The sequence below is a fragment of the Brienomyrus brachyistius genome, chromosome 11 (genome assembly GCF_023856365.1).
Source record: "Brienomyrus brachyistius isolate T26 chromosome 11, BBRACH_0.4, whole genome shotgun sequence".
Lineage (NCBI taxonomy): Eukaryota > Metazoa > Chordata > Actinopteri > Osteoglossiformes > Mormyridae > Brienomyrus > Brienomyrus brachyistius.
This window is the reverse complement of record NC_064543.1, coordinates 5,223,511-5,249,333: the sequence shown is the minus strand read 5'-3', so window position 1 is coordinate 5,249,333 and position 25,823 is coordinate 5,223,511. Positions and strand designations below refer to the sequence as shown.

At 50.0% G+C, this 25,823-nt stretch overlaps 1 protein-coding gene across 1 annotated transcript; it reads right to left on the bottom strand.

Annotated features, from left to right (window-relative positions):
- Positions 1 to 5,748: 5,748 nt before the first annotated feature.
- On the bottom strand, positions 5,749 to 25,534 carry LOC125751321 (A-kinase anchor protein 13-like). The gene is given in 30 exon segments (XM_049029986.1): positions 5,749 to 7,229; positions 7,482 to 7,738; positions 7,970 to 8,242; positions 8,245 to 8,400; positions 8,631 to 8,681; positions 10,368 to 10,412; positions 10,794 to 10,863; positions 10,960 to 11,140; positions 11,404 to 11,583; positions 11,674 to 11,756; positions 11,951 to 12,129; positions 12,748 to 12,824; positions 12,905 to 13,156; positions 13,546 to 13,663; positions 13,884 to 14,009; positions 14,160 to 14,410; positions 14,713 to 14,859; positions 15,212 to 15,324; positions 15,413 to 15,551; positions 15,645 to 15,717; positions 16,105 to 16,172; positions 17,699 to 17,858; positions 19,694 to 19,793; positions 19,899 to 19,941; positions 21,998 to 22,120; positions 22,702 to 22,798; positions 23,191 to 23,374; positions 24,525 to 24,587; positions 24,937 to 24,984; positions 25,370 to 25,534. Coding segments are annotated over 29 exon segments (3,669 nt in total). The 5' UTR covers positions 25,384 to 25,534; the 3' UTR covers positions 5,749 to 7,229; positions 7,482 to 7,483.
- Between the last annotated feature and the right edge of the window lie 289 nt (positions 25,535 to 25,823).

Genomic DNA, 25,823 nt, shown 5'->3' with positions numbered 1-25,823 from the left:
AGCCTTGAAATGTACAGACTCATTACTTTCTGTAAGTTTATCATCACAGTAACTGCCAGCTGTTATGACCAGCCTGCCCTCCTTTATGGACCGTATCACCACTGGAATAAACCGGCAATTTCAGCTGTATGATTTATATGACAGAGGCCCAGGTGGGCCAATCACAGCTCCACACACACGTCATTACAAACATGTCCATTCAACACTGAAATTAGATTCTCAAATGCTAATAAATCTACCTTGAAAGTAGGCTAACAAAAACGCTCTGCATTAAACTTTTGATCACGATAACACAACGATATGATATGGATCATGGCCCAGTGGGCTAAGCCTCTGGACTTGTGATTGGAGGGTTGTTGGTTCAAGCCTGGATTTGACAGATTAGTCACATGTCGGCAGACCCTTGAACAAGGCCCTTAAATACCCAGCTCCATGATATCCGTCCGGTGCCAAGCTTGCTGTTACATACATGGATGTCCCGGGGAACAAAATGGGGTTGGCAAAAGAGAATTTCCCCACGGTTTCAGTAAAGTGTCCAAAAACATCACTGCGATTTCCTTAATTAGTACACTTTTTTTCATTGAAAAGACGAGGGTCGCAGGGTACCGGAATGGGTTCTAAGGGGGAGCACCCGTAAGCGCAGGGGAGCTGAGGCCAGGCGCAACAGAATCTCCACAGCGAGCAGAAGGCCACAGAGGAGCACAGGGGAAGCTTCGAACCCTGAAAGGCAAGACCAGCTCCCGAAATAGGCATAGCTGCTGCCGTTTGTTCGGATTTATGCAGCTGGATGGCGTACTTAAGCAGTTTATGAAAAATACTTTGTGCCATAACTTTTGGATTTCAAAACAAGGACCTTCAGCCCTGGCGGCCCTCTGGAGCGTCTACAATGAAACGGTCGGCAGATATGCTGATGGTGTACGGAAGATACCACTCTGTAAACAGTGGTCGACCTTGCAGTCTTGGCTTACAGAATGGGCTTATAAACATTCTGTTAAATGACCAGTGGAGAGAGGTGCAGCTGTAACAGAGTTACAATTGTCCAATCAAAATCTGCAGTCTTGCGTTCAGACGCGGCTCTACTCTGCACGTCTCTCTTTCCGCAGGGATCCATGCCCCCAGTCTGCCTGACCACCTTGCTGTGCAAAGGTGATCCGATTGCTCTCCTTCAGCTCCCCCCTCCTCCCCCTCCCCCCCAGTGCTCCATGGACGTCCAAGGCAAACGCTTCTCCAGTGACAGTATCATCCCTCCAGCACGCTGACAGCAGACAGAGGGGCGACTCCAGGCTCCGCGCCGCTTCAGCAGGGGTCATCTAAAGGTCAACACTGCTGTTAAACAGATTATTTTACCCTAGTGTTAGATGGATACATTATTTAGTGAGGAAAAAAAAATGCAATATATAGAGGACAAAGGCATTAATTTTGGCAAATAAATGGGGCCAACTTCCATGTAACGTCTTTGTTTTATGATGGAACTTTCCGGAACGGCCGCAGCCTTCACGTCTTCTCAGGGACCTGCTTCCGGACGGGGTTCTCTCCATCCTCACCATCCAGTCCTGTATTCATGGGTAACCTTACCAGGAAATGGCAGGAATCAGCCTCCTGCACACAGGCTATGCAGGGGTCACACAGAGATGGCAAACTGCTCAGGATTTCAGCCTACATCCTGGGGCCAGCAGGGGGCAGGATCGCCGCAAACAGTGCCCTTCACACGGCCACCTGCTTCACAGCATCAACCTGGACTGGGTCTCGGGTTCCAAGGAGGAGTTTCTCTGTCTCTGCGGAGACCAAGCATCAGTCAGTTAGACTGCAAGATGGGCTGCTAATCTTTATCGATCTCTGACATCTAGGAAGTACGCAGCAAATCATCAGAAATTTAAAGCCTTGCAGATAAAGAGTTTTTTTTCCCCCAATTTTTAAACTGCCTGCATATCATTTTATATATAAATCCCCTGTTGAAAAACAGGTCATGTGTGCAATGTGCTAATGTTATCGCAATGAATGATGGCACCACACCAGTAAATTGCAATTTTAAAGATCAGCAAACAGGAAGTAAACTGAAAACCATCCTAAAAATATCATGGATGGATTTAATTATTAATTTTGCCCATTAATACAAACACAACAAAAAAAAAGTTGTCTTTGACCATTCAGTAATAAGCAGCTTAATTAGCATTTTGGGCCGAGTGCATCTGTGAGATAACCGATGAGTCAATTTATAACTGGGACAAGTGAAAAGCATCATCATTATGTGGATTGTAGGGCTCATAACACGTCTGGAGAAGCGGGATGCATAATCGGGCATTTAGGAAGTATTCCTCCTAGTTCACTAACTGATTGGCCATTTTGGTTCTTCCAGTTATTTTGTTGGGAGGAAAAATCAGGAAATTGGGAAAAACTGGACTGGAAACATGAGCAGGAGACGCCTTTCATGGGATACCCAGAAATCACAGGGTATACTGTGGAATTCTGAATGCTTCTTAGAAAGTGCCTTACCTATTCTGTTCTGGGCATTTCAAACTCCCAGAATGCACTGCTGCAACAGATTTTCAGAGCACTTTTACTGGTCTCAATGCAGACACAGTATCGCGATTTAAGCAAAGGGATCATTATCATTCAGGATGGAAACAAATGGGGGGTCTGTCAATGTCACAAGCAGGTGCAGCTGGATGGCCAATTTCTTGCTGGGGGCTGAGGGGTACACAGATAGCATTCACAACTGGCAACAGAAGATTCTAGAACAGAATTGACTGTGAGTGTGAGACTTTGACAGACTTCTGGATGGAGCATGTTTAAGCTTATGGGTACAGGTAGTGAAATAACATTGACCAGTTGACCGTAGACCAGAGATGACGTTCATTGGTGGTCCTTCCTAAAGTTCTCATTCCCACTAGCTGCAAATCAGCCCTGGATTGAGATATGTGGAGGGGGGGTGCTTAAAAGCCACTGCTTCTCCCAGACAGGAAGTGTGCCCGGGGTGATACTCTGAATCGGCACGTCGACTGAGATCTTGAAGGCATTAGCATCTGAAAAGAAGGTCTTTGGGCTTGGAACTAGGGAAGAGGATTTAAGGGGCTTCAGCGAATACGGCTTCACAAACACACTATTGTCAGGGGGCCGCCTCTATTTCTGGGGCTCTTTGGAAGTGTGTGTGTGTGGGGTGGGGGGCTTTTATAGCAAGTCCATGTTTACTCATAGTTTATACAAAGATTTTTTTTCCTAAAAAGAAATGCAACAAGATCTATAATTCCATTTCAATAAAACAATTGCGGTTTCACCCCACAGTCCAAAAACATGCTGAGGCTAATCGGAGTTGCTAAATTGCCTGTAGGTGTCCATGTGTGAGTGAATGGTGTGTGAGTGTGCCCTGCGATGGGCTGGCCCCCCCATCCTGGGTTGTTCCCTGCCTCGTGCCCATTGATTCCGGGATAGGCTCCGGACCCCCCGCGACCCAGTAGGATAAGCGGTTTGGAAAATGGATGGATGGATGAAACAATTGCTTTCCCTCAAATACTTTATGGAAATATGGATATATGGACAGAAACAAGCTGAACACATTAAGCACTGAGAAACATCGATTTAAATGGCTGCCTAATTAAATGCGAGTGGTTTTCAAGCAGTAGCCCAACTCTGCCTGGCAGACATGGCTGCGCTATTGTGATGAAGCATGACGACAAAGACACAAGCCGGGGGGTTGGGAGGGAAATCAAAGGTAAAATGGCGCCATCACCAGGCAATGGAAGTTAAACTTACTCAAAAAAAGTTCTGAGGGCAGAACGTAAAGTGATTGGTTATCTCTCTGAACCAATCACATTGTAGAAGTGTTACCAACCAATCAGACATCTTTGACCGACCTCCTCTAGAGAGACAACCATCTTTCATTCTGCCCTCAGAACGCACTTTTGTGATTGAAACTTCCATGAGGCTATTGCCCTTGTATACTCATCCCCACTCCCACCCCCAGAAAACCCACCGAAATATAAGGAAGGTGTAAAACCTTCCTGACGGTACCTCACCTTACCTCAGAGACTGAGAAGAATTAAGCTTGAAAATGAAAGTAAAAAGGACACCCACTTGCCATCTCTCCTGCGGCAGCCCAGTAGCATGCACACAGAAGGGCGCCACCCCCTCAGCGATGACAAGAACAGGAAAACAAACACCGACACAAAGAACGGATTTACCTCATCCCCAGAACTTTCCACGAATCCCACAGATCAAATCGATTCTGGTCTCCAGCTGCTGGGAGAGACGGCTGATGAGTGCCGGACTCGAGAGAAACGTAGCCTTTTATAATAATATGCCACTTACCATGACAAGAAGGTGCCTGAACAGACCCAGGAGCAAGGAGAAAAAAATAATAAAATAATTTCCGGTCAGGGAAGATCAGGCATTTTATTCATATCGCTTTTCTGCGTGAAGTTTCCACAGAACCGATTTATTTTTACAATGACAGCAGAGCCATGCTGCAGAGACCAGATTTTTACAGAAGCTCTTAAGCTATGGTGAGAAGAGAGGTTTCTTCTGTGTGATGAACTGGAACACAGACCCTTTGGACAGATAAATACCACTGGACACAATAAGCTAGGTGTCAGTCAATGGGCGAAATCTGGCGGCTTCCTTCCATCTACGCATCCAGTTCCGGGCACGTGGGGGAGCCTAGAGTCCAACCCAGGAGACACAGGTCATGAGGTAGGGGCTCACACTCTCACAGCATGAGACAATTCAGGTAGCTAATTAGCTGGAGGAAACACAGACAAGGACAGACAGTTTGTACATAGCTAATCGGTTAATCTTTCATTAAAAACCAAATTCAGCTGTTAACCAGCTGCCTGTTTCACTTCTAGAACATTCTAACTGCGACACCATGTGAGCTGTTTGGCATCTGAGGGGTGGAAGAAAAAAGGCATCGCACAAGGAAACCGTAAAATAACAGTTATTTATTATGGGGGGGGGGGGGGGGGGGACAGTGAATTTACATCTTATACCTTCAGACCGGGCAAGAGAGATAAATAAAAGCTTACAAAAAGCTTACAAAGAGCCACAAAAAACCAAACACTTTTACATTTTATTTTTTACACAAATGATATTTACATGTTTTCTTGGCCACCCCCCGCCCCCCCGCCCCACCCCCCACCCACCCCCCACGCCCAAACACAATGCAGCCAGTAAAACTGCACCTTTAACACGAGAAGATGCTGGGCTGTTTTCTAGTGCGTTTATTCAACAGCATACGGGCAAACCAACACGCTTTTAGATATAGATATGAAACACTGTTAAAGTGTCAAGAACTAAAGAGAAAAGGGGAAGGACAAAGCTGATTGTATAAAATTCCCTCTGGTTTATTCCTCCTCAGGTGCAGGAAATGTGGTTAGTATAATAAAGGGTTAATTGAACTCAGGAGACCCCAGTGCACATGCAAGGCTTTACTTTACAACAACCGCCCAACCCTTTCCTTTACATTTTTATATGAATGCTGCGATTTACAGAGGCCCCTGGACATTCCGGCGGTGAGAATTTAAAAAGCTTTGCCACACTGACAAGAGACAGGCTTTGTGGTAGGTACCATCCGACAGGGAAGGAAGGGAACAGAGGGGAATATGGAGCAGTGAGACAGCGTGGGGACTGTACCACAGCCTTTCCGAGGGGACAGACTTAACGTAGGTCTGGGGAAATAAAACACAAGGCTGAGGCGAAAATCGGAGTAACCCGACAAATAAAATATACATTAAAAAGTACCTTGTTTGAGCCGCCCGCCCCACTATGATGCACCTTGGACGGTTAGAGGATTAGACTTAGGGTTCCATGTTGACCTGCCCTGCAGGAGTATAAAAGCTAGCCCTTTAAAACTCAAATAATATCGGTAAATTTGACCGATAAAATGAATGTCACCTTAAAAGTGATGTCTTATTTTAAAACATAAATTAAAATCACAATTAAAAAGAAAAAGCAATCATTAATTGTATTAATGAACTTAAATACAGTTAAGAGTTTCCCATTAAACGGGAAAGCTTCTATATTTACATTCTAATTCGTTATGCAGTCTGGCTCCCCCAACTGGTGACTTGCAGCATTGCAAGCTATTTTCCCCACTGGCCTACACAATAACGCTGGCTTAGAGACCCAACACTGCAAAGTTCAGGACAGAAGTATTACGGTACAGCATTTAAAATTAAGGTTTGATTAAATGAATAATAAGAATGGCCAATTAGAAATAAATTTATGATGCAACAGATTTGACAATGAATGTGAAGGCACCGACTGTTCAAGGCACAACACACACCTCACCATGCAAAGCGTACCTCTCGAAAGTTCCTACCGTCAAAACGTCTAATGACAAAATTATACAGGGAAGAAAAAGGGCAAGAAAGCAGATCAGAACCGAATCGCCTCACTCTGGACACATGGGGTCCCCCTGGTGGAGAGCCTCAGAACACCAGCTCCCGCCCACCCACCCCAAACCTCTGACCCCATCGCACATTCTGACACCTGCACCTCTTTCCTCTCCAGGACTATCAGAGTGTCGGCTCCACTTGGCCAGAAAACCAGAGGGGGGGTGTATGAAGATAGGGGTAGCTTTTTCCCAGTCAGGTTATTAATGATGTACAACGTCTTTATACTTTACGCACAGTTAGCATATACAGTTCTGTGAAAGGACATATATATGTCAAGCGATGTGCAGTCCATGTACCACACAAAGAATCAGCTTACGCTACACACAGTTTATCTTCATTGAGCGCAGGGCCCGTTGTTGTACCGTGCGAAGGGCATATCTTACTCTTCACAATGTGCAGAACACCCACTCGTGCTCATGTGGTGATTTGCAATATTTTTATTCAACAACGCGTGACATCGCTACTGATTCTCATGCACTCACGCGCGCGCACGACACACACACGCACAGCCACACGCACACACACACACACACACACACACACACACACACACACACACACACACACACACACACACACACACACACGCAGGAGTCCTTCCCTAAAGTGTCTGACGAAGCCTGTCCAGCCCCCCAAGCCCGCCTCCTCCCCAGGGCCACGGGCATGTAGGAAGCACACAGGAGGGAAACAGACAGCTGTCTACAGCGACTTGGCTCTGCACTCAGGCAGTCACAGCTGTCTTGGGAGCAAAGCATTGTGGGATCTTACAGGGCACAGGCAGATCAGCAGAAGAAATTTCCCGCTCTGCAGAAGGCTCCGAGGATGGAAGGCGAGGTGATTCTGGAATGAGAAGAACGGGGTTTCTTTGAAATATCTGAGTGGAAGAATCCATCAAGAGTCTTCGCGAAAATGGACTCGATGCCAGTATCTCCCTAATCGTTCACATGACTAAACCCATAACCTGTACCAGACTGTACCAAGTCTGCCTGCTCATATCGGCCTTTAATGTTGCTCTTAACAGTGATTTTCCTGGGCTCTATAAGGAGAACCCATGACCCCTCACGGCACGAGGGGGGACGTCACTGTCACTACCTTCAGACTGAGAGTGCTGTCCTTTCCCCTTCTTCTTCTTCTTGTCCTTCTTCTCCTTGGGCTTGGCCAGCTTTTCCGGGTTCGTGGCAAACAGGTTGAAGTTCTTTCCCTTCCGCTTTGAGCTTGACCTGGACTTGGAGCCCGGGGGGGGAAGACGGCAGCTTGCTCTCCGAGGGATCCTTGTCCAAGGAACCGGAGCTCTGTAATCTCAGCGAGTCGTCGGAGGTGCTCGAGTGGGTCCGGTCCCGGCACACGTCCTGGGACAGCAAATCGGGACAGTCAGGCCGAGCAGAGCGGGACCCGCGGGCAAAATAAGGCAGATTTATGTCTGGGTAAAACAGGACGGTCATTTACGAAGAATCTCAGGATGAAAAATAAGCTACTCGACCTTAGCAGAAGTGCGGCACATGATTAGCGGGGCCGTTTGAATAGCAGCCATTAAAGTAGACATTGTGGGGCAGCTCCTTTTATAAACCCACCCCACTCACATGGGCCGGCCTCGTCTGCTCCAGGTCCCTGTGGATCTGCTGCCGATCCCGGTCCAGCTTCCGCTGCGCTTCCCGCAGGCTCTCCAGGTCCCGCTGGTATTCGGCCTTGCACTCCCGCAGCTCTCGCTCGGCCTCCTCCAGCTGGTGCTGCGCGCGCCGCACCTCCTCCTCCTGAGCCAGCACCCGGGCCTCGCGCTCTGCCAGCTCCCGCTCGCACGCCTCCCACTGCCGGCTCTGGCGGAGGCGCTCCTCCGCGTGTGCCGCCTGACGCCGCGCTGCAGCTCGGCTGCCTCTTGCCGCTGCCTCTCCAGGCTGCGCTGCTTCTCCTGCTCTACCAGAGAGGGGGGCCGCGAGCTTGGGCGCGAGGGGGGGCGGTCACTCAAGGACTGCCGCTGCTCCTCCACCAATGAGTCCTGCTGCATCACCACTGCCTGCCAGCAGGGCGGGGACAAAACACCACTCACCCTCAAGACACGACACCACTTCAGTCACCTCCATCTTGCCACCCTCCAGCTGCTAACAGTTAGTTAATACACCACTTCCCACAACAGTACCTGAAATTAAAGAGCCCCCCTACACCGGCTAACCCGCAAGCCTCCGTGGTGCCTTGACAGACTGACCATTACTGTTTAGCAGTTAGTGTTTTTTGACAGTCTCCTACCTGCAGGGCGCTGAGCAGCTCGTGAAGATGACTGACGTTCTGCAGGACCTGCTGAAACACAGGAGATTTCAATTAAACCCCTACCGCATGACATGGCAGGTGTGCGATAGCAGATAGTGTCCTGAAAAACGTCCCTGTACTGTAAACGGGATTAAAATGCCAGTAAAAGCTAGACTTCACTCATCCTCAGCTTCTCATCAGCGCGTTCATGCTGCGCGGCAGACCTGCACGCCCTGCGATACTAACAGACAGCCAGCTGGTTGGAGATCAGAAAACTTACTCTGTCACAGGAAACAAAACTTATCAAGCTTTTAATGACCGACGCTTTTCAAGACAAATCGAGAATATGTTAATAAACGAGTGTAAAATTTACCGCTGCTGCATTTACACGACCTCTGACTGTGCTCTCCAAGCCAATCGCAGTCATGGTTGTCCTTGTTGTTGGACTGACTCTTAGACAGTGTGGTGAGTTTGGAAATTTGACAAAAATGACCAAATTGGAGAAAAGCAAACAAGAACTGGTCACCAAAAGCCATCTTCAACTGTTCGGAAGTGTTTCCGATTCCACAGAGATAATATTGAGCAGAAGCAAGTAATCTGTGAGGACTGTTGGCACAACTTGCTGCAATGCCAACACCTTATTTGACAGATTCTGGTAGATGATAACCATTCTACTTGGCTATACTGTAACCCCTTTAAATTCGCAGATATGACATTCGCAATTTTGGTTATTCACAAGTTGGTGATGAAGAATTAAACAAGAATATTTTTGGAGCTTGACAAAAGATCGCAGGAACTCGCAGCCAAAAACAAGACTGAAAATTATTCATGTCAAATAAAATTATATATATAAATATTAGTAACACATAATATCTGTTACTGTAAATGCATAGTACATCTTCAATATTAAGAGTTTTCGCTTGGGTACGCTGTGCTTCTTTGTCTCAGAAACCAGCCTCACTCACGTGTTAGCCATCAGACAGTGGAATCTCACATTTCTCACTAACATTTCTGTGCCCTGGGTTCGAGTCACCACCTGGGTCACATGTGTGCGGAGTTTGTATGTTCTCCCCATGTCGTCGTGGGGTTTCCTCCAGGTACTCCGGTTTCCCCCACAGTCCAAAAACATGCTGAGGCTAAATCGGAGTTACTAAATTGCCCATAGGTGTGCATGTGTGAGTGAATGGTGTGTGAGTGTGCCCTGCGATGTGCTGGCCCCCCATCCTGGGTTGTTCCCTGCCTCGAGCCCATTGCTTCCGGGATAGGCTCCGGTCCCCCCTGCAACCCAGTAGGATAAACGGTTTGGAAAATGGATGGATGGACAGACATTTCAGTGCTGTTACTTTTGCATTATATATTCATGAATATTCACAGAGATGGAGGATCCCCATGAATAACTGCTGCTAACGTGAAAGGTGTTGGGTAAATTTTCAATGGTGATTTTGTTTTAGGATAACCGCAATAGTTACCACAATTTTTTTTTTTAATATTGCAATGTGTCCCAATAGCATTCAGCTCTCCTACGAGGGGACAGGAAGGGGGAGAAGGGAGCGGAACCTCGCCAGCATGGACAACAAAGGGAAAGGGGAAATGACAGGGGGGACGTTCAGTTTCATTCTGCGTGGATTTCTACCACAATAAACTTGGAGAATAAGAAATGAAACGACGGACACATCGGATCAGAGCTCGAGGCTTCTGTTTAACTAAACGGGGGGGTGGGGGGTGGGGGTGACCTACCTCACTGTTCCTCTTCAGAAGCAGTAACAGGTTAGAGTTACCCCCCTGTGGAGGGCAAAACACAGATCCAGGGTCAGTACTGAGGCAGACTGGTTGTTAGCAAGAAATGAGCCTCGAAGTAACTCGATCCCAGCCAACGGTAATTATAGGCATTAAGCCCGAGGACACACTACGCCCTCTGGAGTTCCGGACAGGTGCTGCTTCTTAATGTTTACGATAATAAACGGGGGCAGGGCTGACCTTAATAATTTATACCGGATTTGACCTATAAGGCAGAAAGGAGCAATGTGCTAAATGCCCCCAAGGAGAGCTTCTGAGCAGCGCCAGCAGGAATTAGCCATTAATGCCCCCCCCCCTCCAGGGTGCAGAAAGGTCATTCTGGGGTCAGTGTCCTCGCTAGGAGGATTAACAGGCTCGGCTCATTACCTTCTTTAGCACGCTGTCAGATTCAGTCCTGCGGAGGTCCGTGGAATCCTCCGGTTCATCCTTCTCCCCCCTACAGCAAACGAGCCCCTCATTAGCAACATTAGCATCAGTATTGTAGTGATGTCATCAGCAGAGCCAAGGTTCCCAAAAGCAGGCTGGGGGAGACTGTGGCTGAGCTCCCTCACCTTTGCTGGTGTTCATCTGATGACTGTCGAAGCCCCCAAAAGTCTCCGCCCGCCGGGGAAGGCAGACCACCCCCGTGCCTCCGGAGGATCCCAAAGAACTGGCCACCTGGTGCCCGACCGCCCCCCCTAGGCTGCTGCTTACAAGCACCTGCAGGGTCTCCACTGGTGTTGGCCAGAAACATGGACAGACAGACAGAGAGAGACAGACAGACACACACCTCTTGTTACACGTCATAACTTTATACATTTAGATGTTTCCTTTAAGCACTAGGAGCGTCACTAGAGATTTTAAAAAGGGGGATGAAGCCTTTACTGGGGGGGGGGGGTCTGATTTTAATTAAAATGAAGAACACACTATTTAAACAAATTAATGAACATTAATGTAGGTGAGGCCTAATATTTCAAGCACCAGGCTTCTCGCATACCTATCTTCAGTGCATCCTTCAGGACAGGCTCTCCTCTCAGCGCATCCTTGGAGATGGCCCTGAACATCTTCAGCCTGCGACCGGGGCCCTCTGGGGTGGGACTCTCACACAGCTCCCCAAACAGCTTCACCTTCTCCTCCAGGAGTGTCACTATCTGCTCATCTTTACTCCTCAACAGTTCTGGAGAAGATCAGACAGACCCTTCAACACCACCCCCCCGCCACCATCCTTTCCGGAACTTTCTCCTGGGTCACGGGACGACAACTGTACCTCTCATCTCCTTAGCCTTGGTCTCAAGTAACCGCTTGTCTTCTTCAGTCTCACTGGGGATACCTTCGTCTTCATCCTTCTCCCTACAAAACCAGACCAACTCATGCCTGATCTACTGCTGGCACTGATCCAAAAAACTCCCTTTGAAGATGCAAACAGGGAAACTAATCTCTTAAGAAAGTCTTAATCAGCTCCCAGCTCAGAGCACCAGTCTCTTCTATTTAATAAATAATAATAATAATAAACGGTTTTATGGGATTATTTGAGACCAACTCACATGGAGTTCATGGCTTCCTGGATGAGCTGCATCCACGTATTGCGTTCCTCTTTGGAGCTGGCATATACCTCCAACATCTCCGGTTTCTTGCCGGCTGTGATGAGGAACAGGCCTTTCTCCTCATTGGCCACCTCCCGCACAATGAGTTTATGCAGAGAGATGACTGTGGACCGCTGGTCCTAAAAGACACCCAAGCCGCTGGAGTTAAGTGGAGAAGCTACGACGTAAGAGTGAGGAAGCTATCTTCTTGCAGACATCCTTCAAGCAAAGCTCTAGGCGTGAATGATGTCATTTCCTTACGATAAAATAAGCCAGTATATGCAAATATCATTTTCTACTTCCCTATTCTCACATTTGCTCAGTCAAAGTAGTTCTTTTGTAAGTCTGGACTCTCCGTCGTCGACGTTATTTTATCGATACACTATTATGCAACAAATTTCTTAGATCATAAGAATTCTGGGGAGATTGCATGGGGTGGGGGGCACAAGCAGAGCATGTCCACGGCAAAGAAGCTTTTGAAAAACAGCAGCAGCAGCAACGAATGTATTTTCTTAAACGCAAATGGGGGGGGGGGGGGGCAAAAATCCATTGGACCCGTAGCAGATTCCGACACCACGAAGCTGCCAAATGCTCCGCAGGGGCCAGACGGATGCTTTTCTAACAGTACGAGTCCAACAGGAAAAGTTACGCAACACACCAGCATAATTACATAAGGGTGCTACGCTTCCCTAAAGATCCACTGTCTCCACTCAACAATGAGCGCTCGCACAAAGAGCCACTGGCAATCGCGTACATACCAGGGAAGCAAACACGTATTTCTGGTCTTTTTCCTGAAGGAAAACGACGACACCGGAGAGGAGAAGGGCTTGGACGTCTGTGGAGACAGAGAGAGCTCGGGGTCAGACCTGTGCCAGGAAGGAGGTGGTCTACAGCGAGGGTCATATGGAGCCTTACCTTTCAGCCGACCCACAGAGTTCTTCAACTGCAAGGGCCCATCGTGGAGAAGCTTCCTCCCATGCAGAAGGTCCTCCCTGGCAAACATCTGGCCGCTCTTCATGCGCATGATGGACTTGCTGTCCGTGCGGCTGTGCAGCTCCTTCAGCCGCTGCCTCTTCTCATGCTCGTTGACCTTGCTGTCTACAGCGGCGACCATCTCCTTCACCAGCTGCAGGGCTTCTGCCACCTCCTTGTGGTCCTCCTCGGTCTCTGCGGGGACACCAGGAGAAGAGCAGCCCCCCCCTTCAGTGAGCTTCCCCACTAAAACCCCGCAGGCAACAGGACAGAGCAAAGCTCTTTCTCCGAAGACTGTTACAAATTCATGAGCAAGACAAAAGGAATGAAGCCTATCTGTTGATCAGTTTAGATCAGAGCATCGAGAACAGTTTTAAATACAAAGTCCTGAGGTCTGCAGTAAATCAGAGCATTAGGATTTATTTTTTTCCAGACAGGAACAGGAGATATAAACAGGCAGGAATGTTCTTCTAATGTTTTTCATGGTTGCCCAAGGCATGGTGGTACTTGTTGGTTCCTGATAGGGGCCAGCTGGGCTTTTAACATCCCAGAGCCTCATCGCACTCTCCCAAGCCAAATCTCACCTTTGGTGTGCTGCAGTATCCGCTGAAGGAGCACCGGATATTTTGTGATCCGCTGCGTTACGAGTAAGATACATTCGCGAATGCCAAGCCGACGCACAATGGAACTGCTCATCTTTTTCTGAAAGAGACAAAAACTCTTACAGTAAGTACAAAAAAAAAAAGCATCGCTCATTAAGTCAAAATCGTGTTCCGCTTTTCCAGTTCTAAAAAAGGATCTACAGCAAATGAGGATGCGAGCTCTATCCAGAGGGTGCAGCCATTTTTGCCTCGATAGTCAAAGAAAAAAACAATATCCCGTCCCCAGAACCGAAGTGCTGAGCTGTCAGGTATCTGCTTGCCTTGATGAACGCCTGGAAGCGCTTGTCTTTGGAGTGAAGCTCCTTGTAGTAATTCACTGCCTCGTTGTACCGGCTGCAAAACTTGCCGTAGACTCTCTTCATGCGGTCGGCATTGGACCCTGAGAACTGTATTTAAGGAACAAAATATATTAAATAGCAAGGCCCTTGGGAAAAAAATTTAAATAGTGAAAATAATAATAGTAATATAGTGACATTAATTTCAGGACTAGAGTTCTCTTGTGCCCCTCTCGCTGTCTCGGAGGAAGATGCCCGTACCTGGTTGAGGAGCACGTCTCCAATCTTCTGAATGACGAAGCCGCCATCTTTCCCCTTTTGCTGGGCCTCCCGCTTCCTGTCCAGGATGCTGGTGAAGAAATGTGTATGGATGTCCAAGAGGTCGTCCAGCATGGGGAAGAGTCGTTCCACTGCCTGGGCCTCCAGCTGCACCTCCTTCTGCAGCCCCTTACTGTAGACGTTCCACATGATCCTCAAAGTCCGCACGTGGTGCATTTCTGTCTGGATCAACTCTGGGGTGGGTGAGGGAGGTGGGGTCGGGGGAGGGTGTTAAGCAGGTCACACCACAACTGGAGAATAGACAGTTCCAGCTCCTTCCCCTCTGAAGCCATGGACCCATATAATTCAAAGAGAAGTTCTTCAGAAGTCCATCAAGAGGTTCTTTCAAAATTACTCACAGCCCACACACACACTTATTTCATGGATCTGAAAGCTTACAGCCTGTGGTATAAAAAGAATTTCCCAGCAGGGATCAGCGTACGTCTCTGGCATTTACAGTATGACAGAACAGTATCGCTATGAACCAGCATCCTACCGTAGATGACATCCTGTCTCTTGATGACGTCCTGCTTGAGCTGCTTCAGGAACTTCTTATCGACAGAGAAGCTCCAGGAGTCGGCCTCTAGCTCCTTGGCGTCGACCTCGAACTCCCCCATAAGCTGACTGTCCATCATCTCTGTGCCTGGGGGGGGGGGCGCGGTGGGCAGAGGGTGAGCCACATGATGCATGATTACACAACAGTTACCGTCTAACTGATATTACAACACCTTATCAGTAAACCTTTCTAAGGTAGCTTGAGATTATATATTATAGTTTTCACCACCACTAAACACATCCAAGAATATTGTACAAGGTCAGTGGTAGTGCTTCATGAAAGATAGCAACGGGTTTATAAAGCTACAGTCAAATGTTTTTTTCAGGTTTTCTTCATGATCCTAACATGGACTTCCCAAATATCCCAAAGCAGAGCACTGCAGTTGTTCTGGGTAACCGGACTGGACGGCAGGACCAGGCGAGCAGTTGGACCCTCTAACCTTCATCTGTCAGGGACTCTGTGGACTCGTTGACCTTGCCGGTTTTGTTCAGCGAGTCGGTGGAATGGGATAGGTATTTCACGCCCTTCAGCGGCACATCGTCGAACGCCGAGCTGGACGTGGAGAGCCGGCAGGTGAGGTGGGGGGGGGTCACTGGGGGGTGGAGCACACTGTAGAGATGTAGTGGTGGCAGTGGCTTACCCGGCGATGTTGCTGATGGACATACTCTTTGACAGACTGCTGCTGGACGGCGCCGGAATGCTGGTGTGTCGTCGGGGCATCGACGGCAGGCCGTGGTCCTCAGGCCCCATCATAACCGACCAGGGTCGCTCACGCGACACTAAGCCCGAACGCATCACACGTTTTCAAGGAAACAGTCACGAACAACGACACTGCCTCCTAACAGCCGTAAGAACGCGGCAGAAACCCTTACCTGGCCCCCTGTTTCTCAGAGTAACGACAGGAATCACGGAAGCTTCCGGAACAGCAAACTGGGACTTTGGTTGCTAGAAGACAAAGAGCAAGGTTATTTCTCATTGTTTTATTCTAAAATCCTGACCACCCATGTCCAAAAGTGAAGGGTAATGACTTTCATCCATCCATCCATTTTCTGAAACTGCTTATCCTGTTCAAGGTAGCGAGGGATGACTTTCATTTAGCTCTTAAATGCATTTTTCATATTTTTCTTGCTAGGAATATCATATCCTGGATATGTCCAAATATAATACAATACAAATCCTGACAGTTTACCATGCAACCAGGCTACAGGAAACGATCACCTGTCCCTTTTCAGCAGGCATTAAAGGGTCAAGTTTAGCAATGTCTGTTCTACCTCAGCCAAGATAGTACAATAGCAGGTAAATTAACTTTATAAAAACATAACAACGCCATACCATCATTCTGACTTTGGAACAGACAGGAAGAGACTCCCGACAGCTCCGGGGAACATGCGCACTGCAGTCTGAAATGAAACAGAGCCGCAAACCACCATCAGTTATCAGCACAAATAAATCACAGCTGATTTTAACTGAACTTCTAGTCTCTTGACTGTTTTAAAAACATGCATGTCACCGTAAAATGGAGGCTTGCCTATCCACACACACCTGACTGTCCCTGTAAAGCAAGAAAGGCTTGGTGGGGGGGGGGGGGGGACAGCCCCACCATAAAATTCAGCATGTCCAATCACAAGGCAGGCACATGACTGGTCAAATGACAAATGTGCCGCCTCTTCACAGACGGACCTTTTAACCCCGAAAGCATGAGTACTGCTAGGAAGACACGCCCCTACAGATTAAAGGCGATCGCTGCCTTACAGGGGTAAGCAGGGCCTGTTCTACCTCCGCATATTTCCCGGGTGTAGAGTTGGAGAGGGACACACTGAATTCACACCCACAATCACGCCAACCCGCGAGCAGACAGACGGAGCGGACGCTTTGGGAGGGTAAATGGCTCATACTTCGTTTTAGTTATTAAACAAAACAAAACAAAACAAAACAATAGCAGGCCGAAGAGCAGGGCGTTTCCCAAGCTTAATTGTTGGTCTGGCTGCAGAGCAAATTCCCACTCGATCACAAGCAGATCCAGAGCTGGCTTTAAAAAAAAAAATAAAAAAATTGGATGTAGGACAACTTCTGTCCCAGGCTGTGGCCAGTCCGTGTGACTGAGGCCAGTCTAGATTGGCTGGCTGAGTTCTACACGCGCAAACCGTGCGTCCAACCAAAAAGCTTCTCGGGTTAGCAGTGGCAAGCACGGGCTGTCGTTTTATCGTTCCGTCAGGTTTTGCGCTCGCTCTCTCTCTCCCCCTCTCCTTAGACACTGGAGTAAATTCTTCTTAGTCCAGAGCCTTTTGGAAAATAAACATAAATCACCCAAGAAACAAGCACTATGAAACCAAACCAGCTCAATGCAGGTGGCAGGTGGGTACCCCCCCCACACCAACACCACAAATCCCCCCCCCAGCCACCCCCACACACATCCTCTTTCCATTTAGCAGTGTGCACTGGAGAGAGACCAAAGTGGGGTACTTGGCAGCAGCCTTCCTGTGAACAAGTGATAAACACACTGGGGGGGGTCTGATGGGTGGGGGGTGCGGGTCCATTGTGGGAAGGTACTGCCAAAAATAGGCCAGATAACCAGGACTGCAGCTTGATTGAGAACCCGCCCAAGTGTGTGGCAGACAAAACGGGGAGTCACACGCTCTTGTTGCGCTTAGCCGCGCCGACGGTCAAAATCCCCCCCACTGCGGCAACCATGGCGTGGGGGGGGGGTGGCGGGTGGGTCTGAGACGAGGCTCTGGCAGGAACATCTGCCGCTCCGAACGGAAGCCACGTGCCGTGCTCTCGCAGGGCTGTGACGCCAGGTCTTCTGTGCATCTTGTGAAACACAACATCCGGTGCAGATTGCGATGCCGCGGCTGTTACCGCACAGCCCCGCATAAGACGGGACGCGAGGGGGAATCGGGGCGCGCACAGCTGGCCGGACCCTTACTGGGGCAACAGGCGGCATCCTTGACGCTGATGGCTTTGTTACACTGGTGGCACTGGACCAGGAACGCAGACCCCACTCCGAAGACATGTCCGCTGGTCGCCTTCTTGTCCTTCTCCTTGGCCTCTCGCTCTCTCTCGGTGCTCTTCTCTTTGTCTTTCTCCTGTGGGGCAAGACGACAGAAGCTGTAGTCAGGTTCTAGAAAAATCTGGAAGACAATTTTCACACACAAACACACACACACACACACACACACACACCCCTGCACTCACATCTTTCTGGGGACCTTCCATGCATTTCTATGGGCGAAACTCTAATCCCAGCAACGACACCCTTAACCCCCCCCCCAGCCTTAACCTTAACCATAAGTAACCAAACAAAATACACGACTTAGCATTTTTAGTTTGTTGATTGCAGGCACAGATTTTTTATAAAACTGAGTTTCCCTGGGGGGGGGGAGGCTGGAGAAACACCCCTTTGCAGCTTCACTCCGCAGTAAAGATCACAAGATCACAAACCTAGGCGCTCACTACCGCGTTTAACTGGGTCCGGCGCTCATGATTAGCAGAACCCCTAACGCTGCACCAGCCTGCGAGTCCATCGCACACAGCAAACAGAAACACTACAAGCGTCCAAAGCAATCCTATTTAACATGATCCAAAACAGCCATCGAACCGCACCAGGAGCCCGACTAACTGTACTGCTGTACAAGCGGAACAACAAAAGACTGTCAGCGAGGAAGCGGAGATGAAGCGAGACGTGTGTCTGTCTGCACACAGGTGTGCGGGGCGCAGGGACGGCCTCAGGACGGCGGCCTACCTCCAGCGCCCACAGGTCCTTCAGCTTCAGGTAGCTAGCCTGAACCTCACAGAACTTTCGGTGTAGCATAACTCATGGAAAAGACCGGCACGTCGCACTGGGACCGCAAAGCCTGCCTGTTACTGGGTAAGGGGGGTGGATTCCCATCAAGCTGCCACCACTGTTAGAGGAAGTGAGCAAGCACATAGGGGCGTGGGCCCCCGTCTGCCTTAAAGGCATAACGCGCATCAACAAGCGCCTACCGCTCCATACACTGCCAATGTCACATTCCATCTTTGGAGCCTACACTCAGCTATGCATGACCACACAACATTATGGCGAGATCTTCTCCTCTACTGAATTATGTTCTACTGAGCTATAACGTATAAAGCAATATTACAGTCAACAAAATTCAGTTTGATCAAAGCGGTTGTTAGGATGTCCTAGCTGGTCTCACATCAGACGGTGCCGTCTCACGCACCCATAGAATATATATGATATGAAAAATAAGATACGAAACGCAGGGTTCCGCTACATCACCAGGCTGGTTCCTGGTTCTTTAAGAGCATTTTTATAGCCTGAGGCCGAAAGCAAAGCGACTTGCCTTCCCAATAAACTTCCCCTAAAGTGAGGAGTTAGTTGAGTAAGTGTTCTCAGAGAGCTAGTCTCGACATGTCTTCAACAGGTGGGGGGAGGAAGGGGGAAGGGTTATTTATAGCGAGAGAGAGAGAGAGAGAGGGTGTGTGTGTGTGTGTGTGCGTGTGTGTGTGTGAGTGTGTGAGAGAGAGAGAGAGAGAGAGAGAGAGAGAGAGAGAGAGAGAGAGAGAGAGAGAGGACGAGTGAGCTGGCGAGAGAGATTCTGCACCTTTGAGAAATACATCCATCATTCAGTTAGTCAGCATTATTATACAGTTTCTTAAACAGTTAAAGGGTAGAACAAACGTGCAAAGATAGAGACAAAACCGGTAAGTTATGTACAATGCAGGAATGGTTTAGTCATAGTTAGGATTTTACCCAACTGCATAACATTCTCCCCACATAGGTCTCAAGCGCAAAAAGTTATTTTGGCTGAAACAGCTTTCTGACAGTCTTGTTTACACTGCTTACTGGCAGAGGCACGCCTGTCTTCATGCAGCACTCGGGGTCACATGTCACGCCGATGGCACGGTTTCCCACAGTGACCCCCTCGGTGTCACTCACCTTCGTCTTCTTGTACATCTTGTTCTTGAGGTAGCTGAACGTCCGGCTGACTTTGGTGCCAGCCTTCCCCTCACCGGGTCCCGGGTCCTCTTCCGAAATGCTGAAAGGTCACACGACCAAATATGTGGCGCGTCAGAAAGGGGAACCCGCCCCGAAGGAGATCCAGCCCCACAAGATAAGAGATATGAAGACAGCGGCCCCTCACCTGTAGGCCAGGGACCCCGAGATGCTGGAGAACGACTTGAGGCCTGGAGAGAGCAGAGATAGAACTGTGAAGATGCACTACGATGATCCTGAATGCAACGCCCCCAGAATGCGGCACCCACGACTGCCACGCCCCCAGAATGCGGCACCCACGACTGCCACGCCCCCAGAATGCGGCACCCACGACTGCCACGCCCCCAGAATGCGGCACCCACGACTGCAACGCCCCAGAATGCGGCACCCACGACTGCAACGCCCCCAGAATGCGGCACCCACGACTGCAACGCCCCAGAATGCGGCACCCACGACTGCAACGCCCCCAGAATGCGGCACCCACGATTGCAACGCCCCCAGAATGCGGCACCCACGACTGCAACGCCCCCAGAATGCGGCACCCACGACTGCAACGCCCCAGAATGCGGCACCCACGACTGCAACGCCCCCAGAATGCGGCACCCACGACTGCAACGCCCCCAGAATGCAGCACCCACGACTGCAACGCCCCAGAATGCGGCACCCACGACTGCAACGCCCCCAGAATGCGGCACCCACGACTGCAACGCCCCAGAATGCAACATGGCCCAGAACACGCTGCAGGTGAAACCGTGAGTAAATCAGGAGAGAAGCACACAAGAATTTACAGAGCGAAAAAAAAGTGGCTTTAACTGCAACTACAAAAAAACATGAACTTTGCATTACCGACCATTTACCGTAGTACCCGGATTGTGGTAGGATGGTATTCAAAATATGCACAAGAAAAGGTTTTTTCCACTGCATATAGTCAATGCTGCTCTGAACTTTGCAAACCTCTCAGACCGTTGTGTAGATTTTTGTGTCGTTTATTTGACTCCTAGATCCCTTTGGTCGCTATAGATACACATCTAAAGTTATCTAGATACCAGGGGGCCTGGTGTTGTACACTTGAGCATGTTGCTTAATCTGAATGGCTCTGGTGAGATGTAAATCGGCCTCAACAATGGTGTGAAATCATAAAACGGAAAAATGCGATGTGATATCAGCAGAGAAATTCCGGTCTCGTAAAGCGCGGAGCGGCCATGGTGAAGCACTGAGCCTCTCTCACACACAATCGGGTTTGTCTTGTGTGTAACACCAACACCCAGGCAGGACTGTCCATTAACGCAAGACACACCATGGACCACATGTTCTTCGGATCATTACTGCCAAAGGAACCCAGCCGGGAAAAAGATGGCCGCCTTTGAACAAGTGAACGACATCTGCTGAACAGGACCAGCAGATCATCCGTCCTGCTTCACCACACCCTCCGGGGGCTAAGACACTGCACTTCACAGCTGGATCCATCACTGGATCCTTTCATATTGTAGCACCAAAGCAGTTAGCGTGTGTCACACTACAAATGATTTACGGCAGGAAGTCCGTCGTCTGCACAGTTCATACTTTCACAGCCGACTCTCCCAAGATGCCAGCAGGGCATTTAACACAAAGAAGGTCAATCGGCAGGAAACACAGGTATCCCACTAACCCCCACAATCGGCCATTTATAATCCCACTCCACCCTTCAAAGGAACCCCAATTCCTAGCCTATATATCAGCCTGTGCCTTTAACAAAACAGTGTTATATTTCTGACAACAAACACTGAAGGACTTTCAGCTCTAGTAAAATGACAAACCAGAAAGCAGGAAGACAAGCAGATGCTTTTTTTGGCATCAAACGGTGTTGGGAAAGTTACCCACAAAAGTAATCAATTGCAGACAAGGTTGGACAGTTCAGGTCCTGAAAAGTACAAACCAAGACTAAGGTTTTGTTTCAACCAACCAGGTGAGTTTCTCTGTCACTTTTGAAGCAAAACCTTGGTCTGGATTTGGACTTTCTATAGCTGAACCTTGGGTGGGAGGGGCAGTGCTTTTTGGGATAAGCTGGATCAGGGATTGTGCTGGGGGGGGACAGGGATTGTGCTGGGGGGGGGGGGGGTCCAGTGTTTAGCACAGACGAAAGTTCAACTAAGAGGAGTCTTCGGTCATTTTTAGTGAGGGTGGTGAAGTGGGGGGGGGGGGGGGGAAGGTGGGGTAGACTGAGGGCCAATGGACTGTTCCAGGGATCCACACGAGAGCTGTACTTACTCAAAGCCTCCTCTTCATCACTGGATGAAGAGCCGATAGAAAAGAAGGTTTTAGATTTTGGGAGGATCGGAGAGATGTTGAAGGAGAAGGAGATCCGTCTCTTAGGTCGAGTCCGTCCGACCACTGGGCCCCAAACCGGGACAGAAAAATCAAAGCACGCAACTCATTAGAACAGCACAAGGGCGGAGACAGATCCCACACCCCCCCGAGGCACACCACGCCCAGAAGTGCACCTGCAAGGGGAGGAGGGTACAAGTGACCAGCGGCGAGGAGGAGCGCGTGTAGCCTAACACAGGAAGCGTGAGCGTGGGGTACAGAACCCACCACCATACCGGCTCGCCTTACGGTCACACACACACAGAAACACGTGGGGGGAGGCAGGCAGGACACAGGGCTGAGCGTGTGACACCTCGGCCTGCAAAGCAAGGCACCAAAAATGATGGCCCTCTCTCACTTCCCCCTTTCTAGCCACACAGCCAATCACGTCGCGTGTATGGTCTTTTTGGGGCGGAGCCCAGACTCAAACCTGCATTCTGCCCCAACACGGTCACAGGGTGAGACGTGGAACTAAGCCATCAGCAGGGTGATACGGTGGGGGAGGTGGCGGCTGAACACGTGACTTCCAGGTAAATGTGGAGGCCACCACAAGAGTGCCGAGGGAGGGATAAAGGCAGCAGCGGTGGGGGGGGCGAAGGTTTACTCACGATCCAGCTCCTTCTGACTGATGGTGAGCATGGAGACAGACTTGGTCAGGGGCAGAGTTACGGACGAGCAGCTGCGGAGCTTCAGGTGGCCCGATTTCTGCAACAGAACCAGAAGAAAATAAGACCTGGTGCAGAGAACTATCCAGCCCTGGTGTTCAATGGCCAGAGGCCTCTTACTCGCTACAGTGAGCTGCAGAGCTCATAACGGATGTGCAATCATGAACCATGACACCAATACTGTCATCGGTCTTGTCTTTAAGCAAAACGATTTCCCAGTGCGTCAATACCAAGGCCATTAGCTGTTAATACCACTTGCTTGTAGAATTAATGCTCCTAAATTGGAGATCGCCAGTCATACTCCTGAAGAAGTGACAGATTTTCACCCAACGGATGCTCAGGGACAGCATAACCCTGCTAAGCGCGGAAATGTACATCGGGAAGAGGGAGAGGAGATCGGGGGACCCGAGGCCGGTATCGCACAGCATCTACCTCACTGTCCAGGCTGCTGCAATCGCCCAGGTCATACTCCTGCTCTTCCTCTGTGAGGGAGACCAAAGACCCCCGCTCCTCGGACTCCAGCCGGGACGGCCGCTGTGGATCCTGGGACCTGGCGCCGGGCCGGGAGAAGTCCCTCTCCACATCTCTGTCTGCGGTCAGGCCTTCCAGACTGTAACTGGAGTTACAGCGAGCGAGGTGAAAAAGCAGAAGGACTGGAGATCCCGTCATCAGAGACGGTCAGGAAGTTTTACCCTCGACCTCAAGCCCTAAATGCAATCTTGCGTGAGAATGTTAGTGACACTCAACAAGACCACTTAATGCCCAAACCCCCAAACAGCGTCGCCGTGTTAGTGTGTCGACACGTCATAAGAGGGTGTGTGTTAAGACACTGAGGGTTGTGAAAACACAGAACAGCACCCCTGACCCCCCCCATGCTGTATTCATGCATGAACAATAAGATAAGACACTCCCCCCCCGCATCTCTTTTCTTCAGAAAGTACCACCACAAATTGCCTGGATTGCGAGGGGGGGGGATTTAATTCAGGAAACAGAGACTGGCAGGAGGGGGATGGGGGGGGGTGGAGGGGGGACAAGGTCAAGGCAGAAGAGAGGGAAAAGGGGATAAAGAGGACGTCAAAGATAACGTGGCGAATTTAGAGAAGGAGCTTGTTCAGAAATAATCACTGCGCTCGATGATCCGGAAACAGCTTCAATAAAACCCTACAGCTTTCTGCAGCAGTCTACAGCGCTCCATAGAAAACTACAGCATTCAACAACCTTTTACAACGTTCTATAGCTTTCAACATTCCGTAATGTTCCGTAGCTTCCTACAGCATTTCACAGCCTTCCGCGCTGATCGATGATTAACGACGTGATAGGAGGGAAGCTGCATTTAACGGAAGCCTGATTCGCGGAGACTTGCGATGGAGGCAATGAAGCGGATCACAGCAGCACCACCAGCACCCATGAGACCCGGCACCTCACCTGAGGTCCGGCTCGCTGACGCAGAGCACGCGGCTGATCATCCTAACGTTCCACGGTAAAGTGTGCGGACCGGGTTGCACGCCGGCCGAGCGCCGAAGACGCTACAGCCTCACACTCTCACTGTCGGAAGGTCGGGCGGAAACGTCGCCTGTCAGCGTCTGAGGTTTACCAGCGCTGAGCCGGGGGTTTGAGGGACAGGGGAGGGCTCCAAAATAAAAAAAAAAACCCAACCTCACACAAGCCATGCTGCCTCCACGCATGCAAAACCCGTCTGACCAAAGCGGGGGGGGGGGGGGGGGGGGGGAGACTATTCATGCCCACGGCTCACAGATAAATCGTACCTTCTGCCATTAATATCATCTGGGTCAGGGTGCTGGGGTGCCTGTGAGGGACACCAGCTCATACTGGTAATGCAGATAGGGGGGGGAAGACAGTGGAAATGGAGGATGGGGGTGGCAGAGAGGAGGAGAGGATGGAGTTAGACAACACAGTTTAATTTAAAGAGGAATTTAAAGAGGAAATGGGTGGGTAAGTCCAGGTGCAGAGAGTAAAAATCCAGACCAAGGTTTTGTTTCAACCAGCCAGTTGTGTGACTGAGTCTTTAAATGCAACTGGTTGGTTGAAACAAAACCTTGGTCTGGATTTTTAATTTCTGGACCTGGACTTACCCACCTCCGGGGAGGGTGGTCACATATAACACGGCAGACTGTAAGGAAGCGGCACGGCATGGCACAGGAAGCCGGGGGTTGGTACCTTCGCTTGTGAAACGTGTGCTTTCGCTCCCCCAGACTCCTCAGTGAACTGGAAAGGATGAACAATGGCAGATCAGATGGAGGACAGAAAGGTGAACATGCTGCTGTTCTGGTGGGTGGGGAGAGTCAGAGCTGGACGCCTCAGACAGCCCCGAGTCCCGATGGGGCCCCGAACGCGGCCCTCGGGAGGTCAATCCCACAGAGGAGGCCGGACTGTCGGCTTGCAGGGGTGGGGGGGACATATTAAGGGCCGACCCAAAAAAAAGACCAAGGGGGCGGGGCTGCCAGACAGCAAAGCAAAAACGAAACTGCTGCTCAGACGAGGCCAGCTCCTCACGTAGCGCTCATGGGGAACTGCAGCCGCAGCGTTTGCAGTGATCTCAGAGCTGCAGAGGAAGCGCAGCTACATCCGGGCTGCGGAGACTCAGACTCACCTGCGCTGACTCATCTCGGCCTCTCTGCGGCCGTTCCTGCTGGGGTCCCAGCTGTGACGGCGCACGGGTGACAGCGAGCGGTGCGGACGAGCGCAGGACAATGGCAGAGCGCGGGGGGCACCTCCGTCAGGCAATCCTTCTCCTCCTCGGCCTCAGGGGTGGAGCCGGGGGGGCCTGTATCGAACACCGCACTGTCTCCGCTCACTGCGCCCGTGACCTGCAGGCAGAAGGGACGGCGTCACCGGAGTAGAGCACGAGGCGCCTCTGACATTATCCCCCAAAGCCCTGCTTCTCCTTCAGAGGAAGGAGACCCTTAAAGATACCATGTGGGAAGAGTGCAGCCTCGTTTGACCACTAGGGGGCTCCATCTGTGTTTGCTACATATGAACATAATCCCTCTGGGTCTCGTTACATATTCCTGGAGGACTAGATGATTGCTGCACTATAACTGTAA